The 11,204-nt window shown below is 44.2% G+C and overlaps 1 protein-coding gene across 1 annotated transcript; it reads left to right on the top strand.

The window, feature by feature from the left end:
- The first annotated feature begins 1,352 nt into the window (after positions 1–1,352).
- Positions 1,353–6,963, top strand: LOC119845205 (guanylin-like). Its single transcript, XM_038377151.2, has 3 exons — positions 1,353–1,605; positions 3,984–4,173; positions 5,769–6,963. The coding sequence occupies exons 1-3, from the start codon at positions 1,531–1,533 to the stop codon at positions 5,834–5,836; spliced, it is 333 nt and encodes a 110-aa protein (XP_038233079.1). The 5' UTR covers positions 1,353–1,530; the 3' UTR covers positions 5,837–6,963.
- Positions 6,964–11,204: the final 4,241 nt, after the last annotated feature.

Genomic DNA, 11,204 nt, shown 5'->3' with positions numbered 1-11,204 from the left:
CTGAGGCTTGGGGGTGGGGAATAAGACCTAATTCTGAGCCAGCTCCCCTGCCAATTCCCGCCCTACTTGTCATCTCTCTTTCAGTGTCACAAGGCCACCTCCTGCCAACGACTGGCCCATGATACCAGCCTGCATCGCCCACTTGTTACATCTTCAAACAAACTTCTTTGTGCCTTCTCCCAGGCTGCCCCTCACATGTGGGGGGTGCTCCCCACGAGTACCCGCCAAACGAGCTCATCGGCTTCCTTCAGAGCCCTCCAAAAAAGGCTCCTGTTCCCTGAAGCCTACACAAAAGCTCAGCAGTGGCTAGGCTGCTAATGTGCTGGGACCTCTGGCCACCATGCCGACCATCACTGTCTCCTTGTCCTTCCCCCGTCAATCTGGCTGTGTCCACCTGTTGTCTCTTGTCTTATACTCAGATGGTCGGCTCCTTGGGGCAAGGTCTGTCCCTTTGGGCTGTGCTTGCACAGTGCCCATGGGGGCCTGGGGGCCATAGCAATACTGTGTGATTGATGTTGGCTGGCTATCTTGATGTAGCCATTCAGGGGACTTTACCTTTCATTTCAGAAAGGGTCCATGGTGATCTTGCTCCCAATAGAAACCGGGTGCAGGTCCCTGATGGGGATGCTCGCTTTGTGGGGATTGTGTGGTTTGTCGGTCTGCAGCTGGAGAGCCTGCTGGCTGGCCACAGGGTGGAAAGAGTCTTGCCAGGACCGTGTCATTGTTAAGCACCATGAGAAATTCTTGCACAATCCCTTTGCATTCCTTGTGTACTGTTTCTTTCGCACTGGCTGGGAGCTGCTCTGGGGCTAGGCTGCACCATGCATATGGGAGCACCCTAATAAGATGCTTCAAAGAGCAGCAGGGAGAGAAACTCACTGATCCACCCACTGCAGGTACCTCGGGTCCTGAGCACATTCAAATCCCCCAGATCCCTCACTGCATTCCTTACTCATTGGAGTTCCAGGACGGAGCCAAGTGACCAGAAGTTGCTTCAAGTGGCCAAATGCCTCTTAGCTCTTTCCAATCCTCTTTCATTCTCATAACACTGTGGACACATGAGCTGGCCAGGAAATTAAGGACACACCACATGGGGGGACGTGGTTCAGACAGTACATTGGGATTAGGCACGTAAGAGCTGGAATTTTGTGGTTCCTTGTGCTATAGCCACTTTCCCAGGCCTGAAGACACTCATAAATATTGGGACCGGTATGGATGGGGCTGGCCTGCTTTGTTGATAAGTAGTTAACCATTAGTCTTTTCAGTGTTAATTATCTGGCAATAAATTTGTCAGTCAGTGGTTGGATTAATGATTGACTAAGTCAATGGTGTGTGAAGCCTTTATAAAGCTTCCCTTCCATTTGGGAAGAAACAGGCCTGCCTGCTAGAGGAACTGAGTATTCAGAATCCAAAGGAGCAGAGAGGAGAGAGAAAAGGAGCCAGAGAGACACTGGAAAAGGAGAACGAAGCACTCAAATCAAGACAAAAGTCGTAGCCTGAGAAGAAAAGGGAGTAGAACCTGCAGGTGCCATGAAAGGTGTCACTTTCCCAGTAACTGTTATGCTTCTGATACTGGTGCCCAGCTCCCAGCCTGTCTATGTCCAGGTGAGATCATGGGCGCTCAGACCTCTGTTCTTTAATTATTACAGATTCATCAACTGTGATGCAAGGGAGCATGGTTAGAAGAGGGGATTATAAAATAGACTCATGGGTTCTAATCCTCCCTTCATTTCTCTGTGCCTCCATTTATCTGTACAATGGGGTTTGTATTTATTTAGGTTTGTGAGACTTGATTGTTTGCACAAATGCTTTGGACTCCTCCAATGAGAGATGTTCTGGACTATAAGTGTCAAGTGTATGCCCGATGGTGCCCTGGCATGTGCCTGCTGCCAGGCACTTCCAGGCATAGTGATTAGGGACATCTTCTATTTCACAGTAGGGGCTAAATTATTTCTGGCCCACCTGGCTAATCTGCTTCTGGGCAGAAGTTCCTCCTGCAAATAATCAGCTAACTTATGTGATGGCGCCTGCACAAATGTCACATAGAGAATAAAAAATGGACCTAAACGCTATTAAATCAAAAAGGTGTGGTAAATAAGGCCAGATTATCAAAAGTGCTCATCATGCACTCTTGGGGCCTTTGGGAATAACGGAAAGCTGTTGGGTGCTGTGTTATTTTGCAAATGTGACCCAAAGGGGGCGGGTGTGTGCGTGCGAGAGAGACAGAAAACGAGAGAGAATTCTGTTTGTGCTCAGACCCCTGCAGGAGCCCATGATCATTGAATTTCGTTGCCATTTCACTAACTTCATTGGAATGCCAAAGTGTATAATATCATCAGCTGTTCATCAAGTCTCTGCGTGTAGGGCAGGTCTGCCAGGAACTCTTATACAGTAGCTCAGCTTTGCTTTACTCCTCTTTTCCCCTTCTGGCGCAGTGTGTGGCTGATTGTGAGGTCACCTCTTCCTTTTCTCCCAAGCTGATCCTGAGCTCAAGGACTGTGGGTGGGAACAGTTGGTTTTCTGTGAAAGGAAAAAAATCTCCAACTTCCCATCTGCCTTGTGGCTGCAGCAATGGCTTTTTTTATACACCATAAAGCCACATTTAATTGAAAAACTGTTTTTGCCTTTTCTAGTATCTTTAATGTGCTGTTTGCCCCTGGTTCTCTTTCCTTATTCTACTGCCAGTAACAAACCAAATGTCTTTCCAAGAGTGGCCACGTGCACACACGCACACACTCATGCAGGGGTGTAAGAAGCTCAGCTCTAAGCATACAGCTCCTTGCACTTTAAGCCCAGCTCTGTGGGCAGGGCTATTACTTGTGACTGTAAAGGATGTTAAGTACATTTGTTGTTTTTAAACCCTGTGTTGATATTCATTGATCTTGGCTTCACCCTGCCACTCAAGAGACCTGAATGCGTGTGCAATTCACTTGTGAACAGGATTCTAGCCCTTTCACTTGGGCCAGATCAGCTTCCCCAGGTTCAAACTGATTTCTCAAGGCAAAAACCTCACTGATGCTGTTGGTTTGTGAAATCCCTCTGCCTGCTTTCATTCCATATGTCCTTGAAGCCACATGGCCAACAAGCATCTTCGGCAAGATGGTGACTGACATCCATGTGACTTTGCAATGTGCTTTCAAGGGCTGTGTAGGGTAAACAAAGTACTTGCCATATGGCACAGATCTCGATGGCACATTGCAGAGATGCATAAAAGATGCTTTGTGAGGCATGTGGCATCTGTGGAGTGTAAACAGAAATCATTTGCAAATAAATGTTTCAACTTCCATTATAAAATCTGGCAGTTCTGCAGCCCAGGAACAGACATTCTGTCTGGTGGGAAAGGAAGGGGGCTATGAGTCAAGCTCTGCTTCTCCAAGCCCTGCTACTCCACCTAGTCTATTCCCTCCTACATACCCATCCCTCTCCCATTGGACTGCAAATACGTAGTGTTGCCTATCTGCTAAGCATCATCTGATGCTGTTACCAATCCGAATAGAAACAGTAGTCATCACCATAGGGCTGAGCCAGCTTTTACATAAAAATACAGGACTCTTTTTGGACCATAGCAAAGGACAGGGTTCCTCCTCATGGAGTGGGTACATTCTTCATTCTCTATCCACACTGCAGAGCAGATGAGACTTTCAGCTGGAGGGTCTGGCAAGGATAAGTGAAATATTGCATGCAGCTGCTGCTGTTCAGTACGATGGTTAGAAAAGCCTCTGGCTAGCTGATTGGCCAGCTTGGTCACATGGTGAGGTGACCTCAAAGGTCTCTGTACTGAAAAACTGCCAATTGGGCCACAGTGAGTGCTAATCTAACAGGCCCCCTCCTGCAGTTCCAAAATAACTCAACAGTGAGCACCATCCTTTTCCACTGGAATGTAACATTGTGCACGTGTTTGGCATCACTGGCTTCTGGTGACGCGAGAGGGATCTGTGTAATGACTCCTTGCTTGACATATTGCTTTGCTTCTCTCTAAATAGGAGGGGGAATTTTCGTTCCCGCTAGAGGCTGTGAAGAAGCTGAAGGAACTCTTGGCTGTGGACACCACAGCCAGTCTCCGTATGATGGCTAGGACAAATTTCATTTCTGTGTGTGCAAACCTGGAGCTGCCCAAAGAATTTCAGCCCATATGTCAAAGGGAAGATGCACCCATCATTTTTAACAGGCTGAGTACGTAGCGCCTACTCTCAAGCTTCCTGTGTTGTCCCTGTAGCTCAATCGCAAACGTTCGCGAGAGGCAGCCACAAGAAACAGAACTGCACTGTTCCCCCAGGCTCTCGGCCTGCTCTAGAGCAGCTGATAAACAGCTCGGGCTAGTGTACCCATGAGCTTTCTGCAGCAGGAATCATACGCAACTCCCTGTAGAGACGGCACTAGTGTTGAGGTCGACACTAGCTAGCACAGAGATTTCTGTAGCGACCTGCTGATGCAGGAGTTATCTGGGTCATGCTGAAGCGACTAGGGGATAGCTCCCCCGGAGTAATTGTTCTTGCTACAACCTAGCTGAGTTTAAAGCCAGAAGGGACCATTGTGATGATTTAGTCCAGTGGTGCCTAACCTTATTACACGGGAGGGCCACGTAAACCTAAGCACACCCTTGTGTGGGCCAAGCAGATTCTGTAGATTTTTAATAAGCTTTAAAGTCACCTGTACTGATTTCTATTTTACGTTCATCTTGTTTTGTATGTTTTTAGATACAATACTGTACAATTTGAACCAACCTGTTTACACATTTGTGTAAACTAAAACATTGTAAACATGACAACAAAACGCCAATGAATCAGCCATTAGTGTATTGTGTTGAAACAGGCTGCAGGCCCTTATGAAATCCTCTGGTGGGCCGTATACGGCCTACAGGCTGGAGGTTGGGCACCCCGATCTAATCTGACCTCCTGCATAGCCCAGGACAGAAAATTCTCCCAGTGATTCCTGCATGAAACCCTATAATGTTTGTCATTGAATTTTATTTGCTCTCTGAGCACTGCAGAAAAAAAAATCAGACACTACAACTCACTAGATCAAGACAGCTGTAAGTGGCCCTTCCCAGATAAGCACCTTCTGGACTAGACTCCCTCAGTCCAAAGGAAAGATGTGTACTCTGAATGTCACCAAATCCAGACTCCAACATGTGAGAACAATCTAGCTGTTAGCTCAAGCGCCAGGTACTAAAGGGCTCTTTCATCTAGCAGAGAAAGAACAAGAACTGAGGGTTGAAAGCTAAAATCAGACATGTTCAAATCAGAAATAAGGCAAAATGTTTAACAGCAGGGGTGATTAACCATTGGAACTATGTACCAAGGGAGGTGATAGATTCTCCATCTCTTGATGGCTTCAAATTGAGTCTGGATGTTTTTCTGGAGATGCTTTAGTGAAACAGAAATGAATGGGCTCAATACAGGGATAACTGGGTGAAATTAAACGGCCTGGGATATCCAGGAGGTCAGGCTAGATGATCTAATAGTCCCTTCTGGCTTTAAACTTGATGAATTGATGAATCTCAGTTCTGTACAGCACAGTTTTGGGCTACTGAGTGTTCCTGGTTCAGTCACTGACTGCCTGTTTCCCCAGTGCATTGGTAAAAGATGTCGCTCTTCAGCTCAGACTTTACAAGGTGCAGTTTTCCTTGTTATTTTGTTTGGGTGACTATTAAAGCTCCCAAAGCAGCAGTGAGAAGGAGTCTCTATGTCCCCTGATGTGCTTGCTCAATTCCCCTCCATAAATGCCCTGACAGTATCACTGAAATATTCTCTTTTCTTTTTGAACAGATGTGGCTGTCCAAGACATGGATATATGTGAAATCTGCTCCAATGCAGCCTGCACTGGTTGTCGCTGAGGAAGGATGAAGCCACATATATGGGGCCAGCCAAGCCCTGCAATCTCTGCATTTATCCTGCAGCATCGTTTGCACTGGCAAAACTATTCTCTTTTAGTCCAAGTCTCCACTACCACCTACTTTGGTATAACTTATGTGGCTCGGGGGTGTGAATAAGCCACCCCTTGAGCGACGTAAGTTACACCAACCTAAGCGGTGGGAGAGCTTCTCCCACCGACACAGCGACTGCCTCTTGCAGAGGTGGATTTATTATGCTGATGGGAGAGCTGTTCACCAGATGCAGTGCAGCTGTGCCAATGTAGTGCTTCTAGTGTAGACTAGCCCTGAGAAACACGAACAAGATCCCCTTCTAACACCCATGCCCGGGTCACAGCTTCACTTTCCTCAGAGCTTTGACAGGATGGGTGGGAGGTTTGGGGAATCATATCATCTCCTGTAAAAACCTTGTGAGGTCTAACTCCGTGTGTGATTGTCTTCACCTGCACTCGTGGGGTTAAAGACAGGATCGGTTCAGTGTCCATTTAGTTGTCTTAATGTTGCTGATCAGCCTGAACCAACCACCTGTCCTGCCGCCCTCTGCAACCCCCCCGTACCCCACCACCCAATATTTTCCCCCACAAGAATTTTTCCCAGGAGGACCCTGTGACCTGACCCCAGCAATGATAAATTCCTTTGCATAGGTGCTGAGCTGCAGAATACTGATGATCTACCACTGGCAAGGGGGGCTTTCTCCTCCTGCCCAGGGCAGCATCAGCAGTTTCTTTCTCTGCTTGGCAGTGCTTGGCCCCCAAGCTTAGAGGCAAGCCGCTCTCATTGTTGCTGGGTTTGGGTTATGGGAATCCAGGATTCCAGAACATTTCCCTTTCTTTGTGGTATCTGTTTTTCTATTGATGCAAGAGGCTACTCAAGGGAGACCTTTCTATAACCTGGTTGGGTTCTGGCAGGTTGATGGTTAGTTGCTAGGCTCCTCACACCACTCCTATCTTTTCTTTAATGCTTAAGTTATGTACGTGGAGTAAAGGATTTGTGCATAACATTGTTCTGGCTGTGTGCATATGTCTTCCTGGGTGTTAAATGTATGTGCACCCCTATGATGTGGATGAGTTTATAATAAAGCTCTATAATTTCATCTAGGGATAGGTGTATTTTCTGCCATTTGAGATCTGTGAGCCTTAGAGTGCATTTTTTCTTTTGAGTTTGCAACTCTTCTGCTGCACCTTCACTGACTTCTTAATAAAAAGAAAAGGAGTACTTGTGGCACCTTAGAGACTAACAAATTTATTAGAGCATAAGCTTTCGTGAGCTACAGCTCACTTCATCGGATCTTTTCTTTAATGCTTAAGTTATGTACGTGGAGTAAAGGATTTGTGCATAACATTGTTCTGGCTGTGTGCATATGTCTTCCTGGGTGTTAAATGTATGTGCACCCCTATGATGTGGATGAGTTTATAATAAAGCTCTATAATTTCATCTAGGGATAGGTGTATTTTCTGCCATTTGAGATCTGTGAGCCTTAGAGTGCATTTTTTCTTTTGAGTTTGCAACTCTTCTGCTGCACCTTCACTGACTTCTTAATAAAAAGAAAAGGAGTACTTGTGGCACCTTAGAGACTAACAAATTTCCACCAAATGCATCTGATGAAGTGAGCTGTAGCTCACGAAAGCTTATGCTCTAATAAATTTGTTAGTCTCTAAGGTGCCACAAGTATTCCTTTTCTTTTTGCGAATAAAGACTAACACGGCTGCTACTCTGAAACCTGTGACTTCTTAATAATAACACTGTAGTGATAACTTGTGCATTTACCTCTCAATACTGCAACAAGCAGGTACACTTTAATATTTCACACAATCCAGGTCTTGTGGTGTAATTGCAGTTGAAATATGCATGAGAAAACACAATTTTTCTACATTTACAGAGTACAATACACATCCTTGTCAATTGTCACCCAGTTTGGTTTTTATCACCATAATTTTTAATCTCAATAGTTTTGAGATAAGCAGCTCCTGTGCATTGTAAAGCAGTTATGCCTGTTCTTCTATATATATTAATAGGTGCATTTTTTAATTGTAAAACTAATCACTGTATTTTGTTCAGGTTAGCGTGGCTAAAAATAAAGTCTCATTCACTTACCATATTCGGTATATCAGCAAGTTATTTCCCACTTACAGAAAAAGATGTAAAGAAACATTATAGTTAAAAATAAGTAAATAAGTAAACAATAGTCAGACATTCTTACTTGTCAGTGGATATTCTTTCTGGTTAAGTGGTACTTTGGTTACAAATTCATACTAGAAAATTGACACTTATTCATGCTCACAATAACTAATGTTTCTATTGTAATTAACATTATCGTTAAGCGCTGGCATTTTGTGGCAGGTCTAAGTACCAAAGTCTGGCTATAGTGTACCTACCCTTCAAAGCACAGATACTCTAGTTTAGTGTCTATCTCACAATGTTTGGAATTAGGCAAATCAAGGTACCCTCATTTGTTTGCGTGGAAAATAAAACCCAACTTTCCTTGGATATTTATGTCTTGCTGACTTGCACACTTTATTATTTGCTGAGTCTCAGTTGAAGGTAGATCTAAGCACTTCCTGTATTCACAGGTACCCATGTTAGGTTACAGTTTCCTCCTTTACTAAATCTTTCATGACTCTGGCTTTGCCTCCAGATGTGTGAATCCAAATATGAATTACTTTCTGTGACATCTCTATGCTACTGGTCATTCACACCTATCCTAGTTAGCAATGGGTAACATGTGGGTGGTCTGGAACCATGCGTAGTTGTAATTTGGATAAATAGGAAATTAAGAAGCTTATTTGGTCTGGAATTTAGAAGGAAAATCTGCCAAATCTTTGCTTTCCTATCAGATTTCCAATACTTGCTGGCTTTGGTCAGGTTAGAATAACACAAGGTCAGCCTGAAACCAGGGTATGTTGAGGTTCTGGGGGAGAAAAGGTAACTAAGCTTTAGGTTGGAGAAGGTTTGCAGCTGAATGAATTCAAGATGATTGCTTGAAATGATGTAAATAATGATGTAAACACTAGTAAGCCCTTGCTCCTCAAGACCTGCTGGGAGCCTCAAAGGCCCCCCCCTTGTTTTAGGGGGAGGGATAGCTCAGTGGTTTGAGCATTGGTCTTCTAAACCCAGGGTTTTGAGTTCAATCCTTGAGGGGGCCATTTAGGGATCTGGGGCCAAAAAAAAATTGGGGGTTGGTCCTGCTTTGAGCAGGGGGTTGGACTAGATGACCTCCTGAAGTCCCTTCCAACCCTGATATTCTATGAATGCATCTGGAAAAGACATCTCTGGCTTCCTGAATAAATACAAAATGATATTTTTTGTCATTCCTATCTGAGTCAGGGGTTGAACCTTGGTTTGGAGAGAGGTCCAAGACAGAGATGTAAAATAGAATTTAGGTCTCTGCAAGAAAATAGAATTTAGGCCACAGGTTGGATTGTTTTGTTGGAAGACAAAAGAGCCTGTGGATGGCAGGAGGCCAGAAGAGCAGACTGCAATATTACAATAGTTTTAAAGGGAGAGGATGTGGTGTTGTTTATTTGTGGAAAGTGTGTGTGGAAAGGCTTCTGACTATGTTTATATACTGCTGCGCATGAAATTCAAGTTTGCATGAGAGTGCTTTACACAATCATTTATTGCTCTGTCTGCACCATGTTCTCAAATTCTGAGAGTCAATAGTGAGGGTGAATCTTCACTAGGAAGAAAGGTGAAAGAACTTGGGGACCACTCAGAGGGGAGGGTGGAACCTGCCAGTCAGCTGAAGAAAGACAACTCACATTATTGGCATAGTTCCCACAAAATGCAAAGAGGCAGAGAAAAGAAATACAGCATGTTACTTATGCTGGCCATAGGCCATGTTTCTTCACAAGTGGACAATCCTGACCCTCAGCCCCTTGTCAATTAATTTAATTGTATTTTTTTGGTGCTGGTGAAGTTTCTGGACAAAGAGACCTAGATAGGAGGCTGAAATCATCTCTCCATGAGACATGCCTAGCCTGGGCAGTGTCAGTCCACACTTGCCCCACACACTGCTCTGCTAATCTTCCACAAAGCCTGAGCTGGGGAGACCACTTCTGCAGGGAGAGAGCCGTTCCCTCTCCAGGCTTCATCAGTCTTCATGCTCTTTACTGACGCAGCCCCCTAGGGGGCTAGATATGATGTAGGCACCTGCCCATTGGGGTATTTAATTGAAAAATGTGTAATGCTTTTCCTATTCATTCTGCCTAACTCCTGATGTGTGGGTCTGTCTGCAGCATGGAGGAGCAGTTGCTCCCATGGTGCTATTCTATTTTGTTATGACTGGGTGGTCCTGACGCAGGAGTTGAGCTGGCTGAAATTTTTCAGATGAATATTTTATTCACTGAAAAATGCAGTTTTGGGTCCACCAAACCTATTTGTGAATTCAGGCGACAGTTTCAGCTGGGGGGAGGAGGGGAAAAATTCCCCAAAGTCAAAATGTTTCATCTCAACAGGTTTTAAATGAAACATTCTTTTTATTTTGAAACAATGTTTTATTTCCAAGTGGAGTTAGATTTGTATTTAAAAAGTAAAGGTAAAAATCACTTGCAAAGTAAATGAAACCATAGAAAAAAATTGTTTTAGGTTGAACAAAATATTTAGTTTGATGGGCAACAACATTTTCTTTTTTGGTTTTTCCTTTCAGTGAGAAAAAACAAAACAAACAGAAAAAATCTCTTTCAGGTCAATCCCTATCAGATTGTTTGGTTCAGCCACTAAACCAAAACCTTACTTATTTGCTCACCTGTGCTCTGAAGGAAACATTGACATGGGAAATCAATTGTGATCAAGTATGGGGAGCTAGCGTGCAGGATCAGGCCCTGACCCTGATAATCTTGCAGAATCAGGTTCTAATGAGATTTCCGGATTGGGGCGTTCGTGAGGACAGCTTTTATTGTGACGCTTAATTTTGGCCCTTATGGTTCTATTCCCGGTCTTGGCCTAAAATTGGAATGAAAAAATCCTCATCCAAAGATTTTTCAATGCTCAATGAAGGTTTAATTTCAAGCTAAAATCTCAAAATAGATGAAGGTTTGAAGTGTTTGAGGAAAATTAGTGCTTTGCCTGTTCCCTAATAAATAAATGATGGGTTTATGGATTGGGGAGCAGGCCTGGTGGACAGATAAGAATGAACACCATGTTGCTGGCTCTTGTGTGGTTTAGCAGTGTTGCCAACTCTTGTGAATTTATTGTGCATTTTGTGATATTTGGTGTATTTTTAAAGCACCAGCTCCTGGAGTCAAGTGATTATGTGAGAGTCTATCATTTAAAACACAAACTTAAGTTTCCATCTCTCATAGTACAGGAGAAAATGGCTAAAACATGGCCAGAG

Source organism: Dermochelys coriacea, chromosome 18, assembly GCF_009764565.3.
Source record: "Dermochelys coriacea isolate rDerCor1 chromosome 18, rDerCor1.pri.v4, whole genome shotgun sequence".
Lineage (NCBI taxonomy): Eukaryota > Metazoa > Chordata > Testudines > Dermochelyidae > Dermochelys > Dermochelys coriacea.
This window is presented reverse-complemented; position numbering and strand designations above follow the sequence as displayed.

Bases quoted from the DNA above. Each gene is read 5' to 3' on its own strand.
- LOC119845205 (XM_038377151.2), top strand. From the start codon at position 1,531: ATGAAAGGTGTCACTTTCCCAGTAACTGTTATGCTTCTGATACTGGTG. The intron at 1,606-3,983 runs GTGAGATCATGG...CTCTCTAAATAG, and splicing joins CCCAGCCTGTCTATGTCCAG to GAGGGGGAATTTTCGTTCCC. The intron at 4,174-5,768 runs GTACGTAGCGCC...CTTTTTGAACAG, and splicing joins CATCATTTTTAACAGGCTGA to ATGTGGCTGTCCAAGACATG.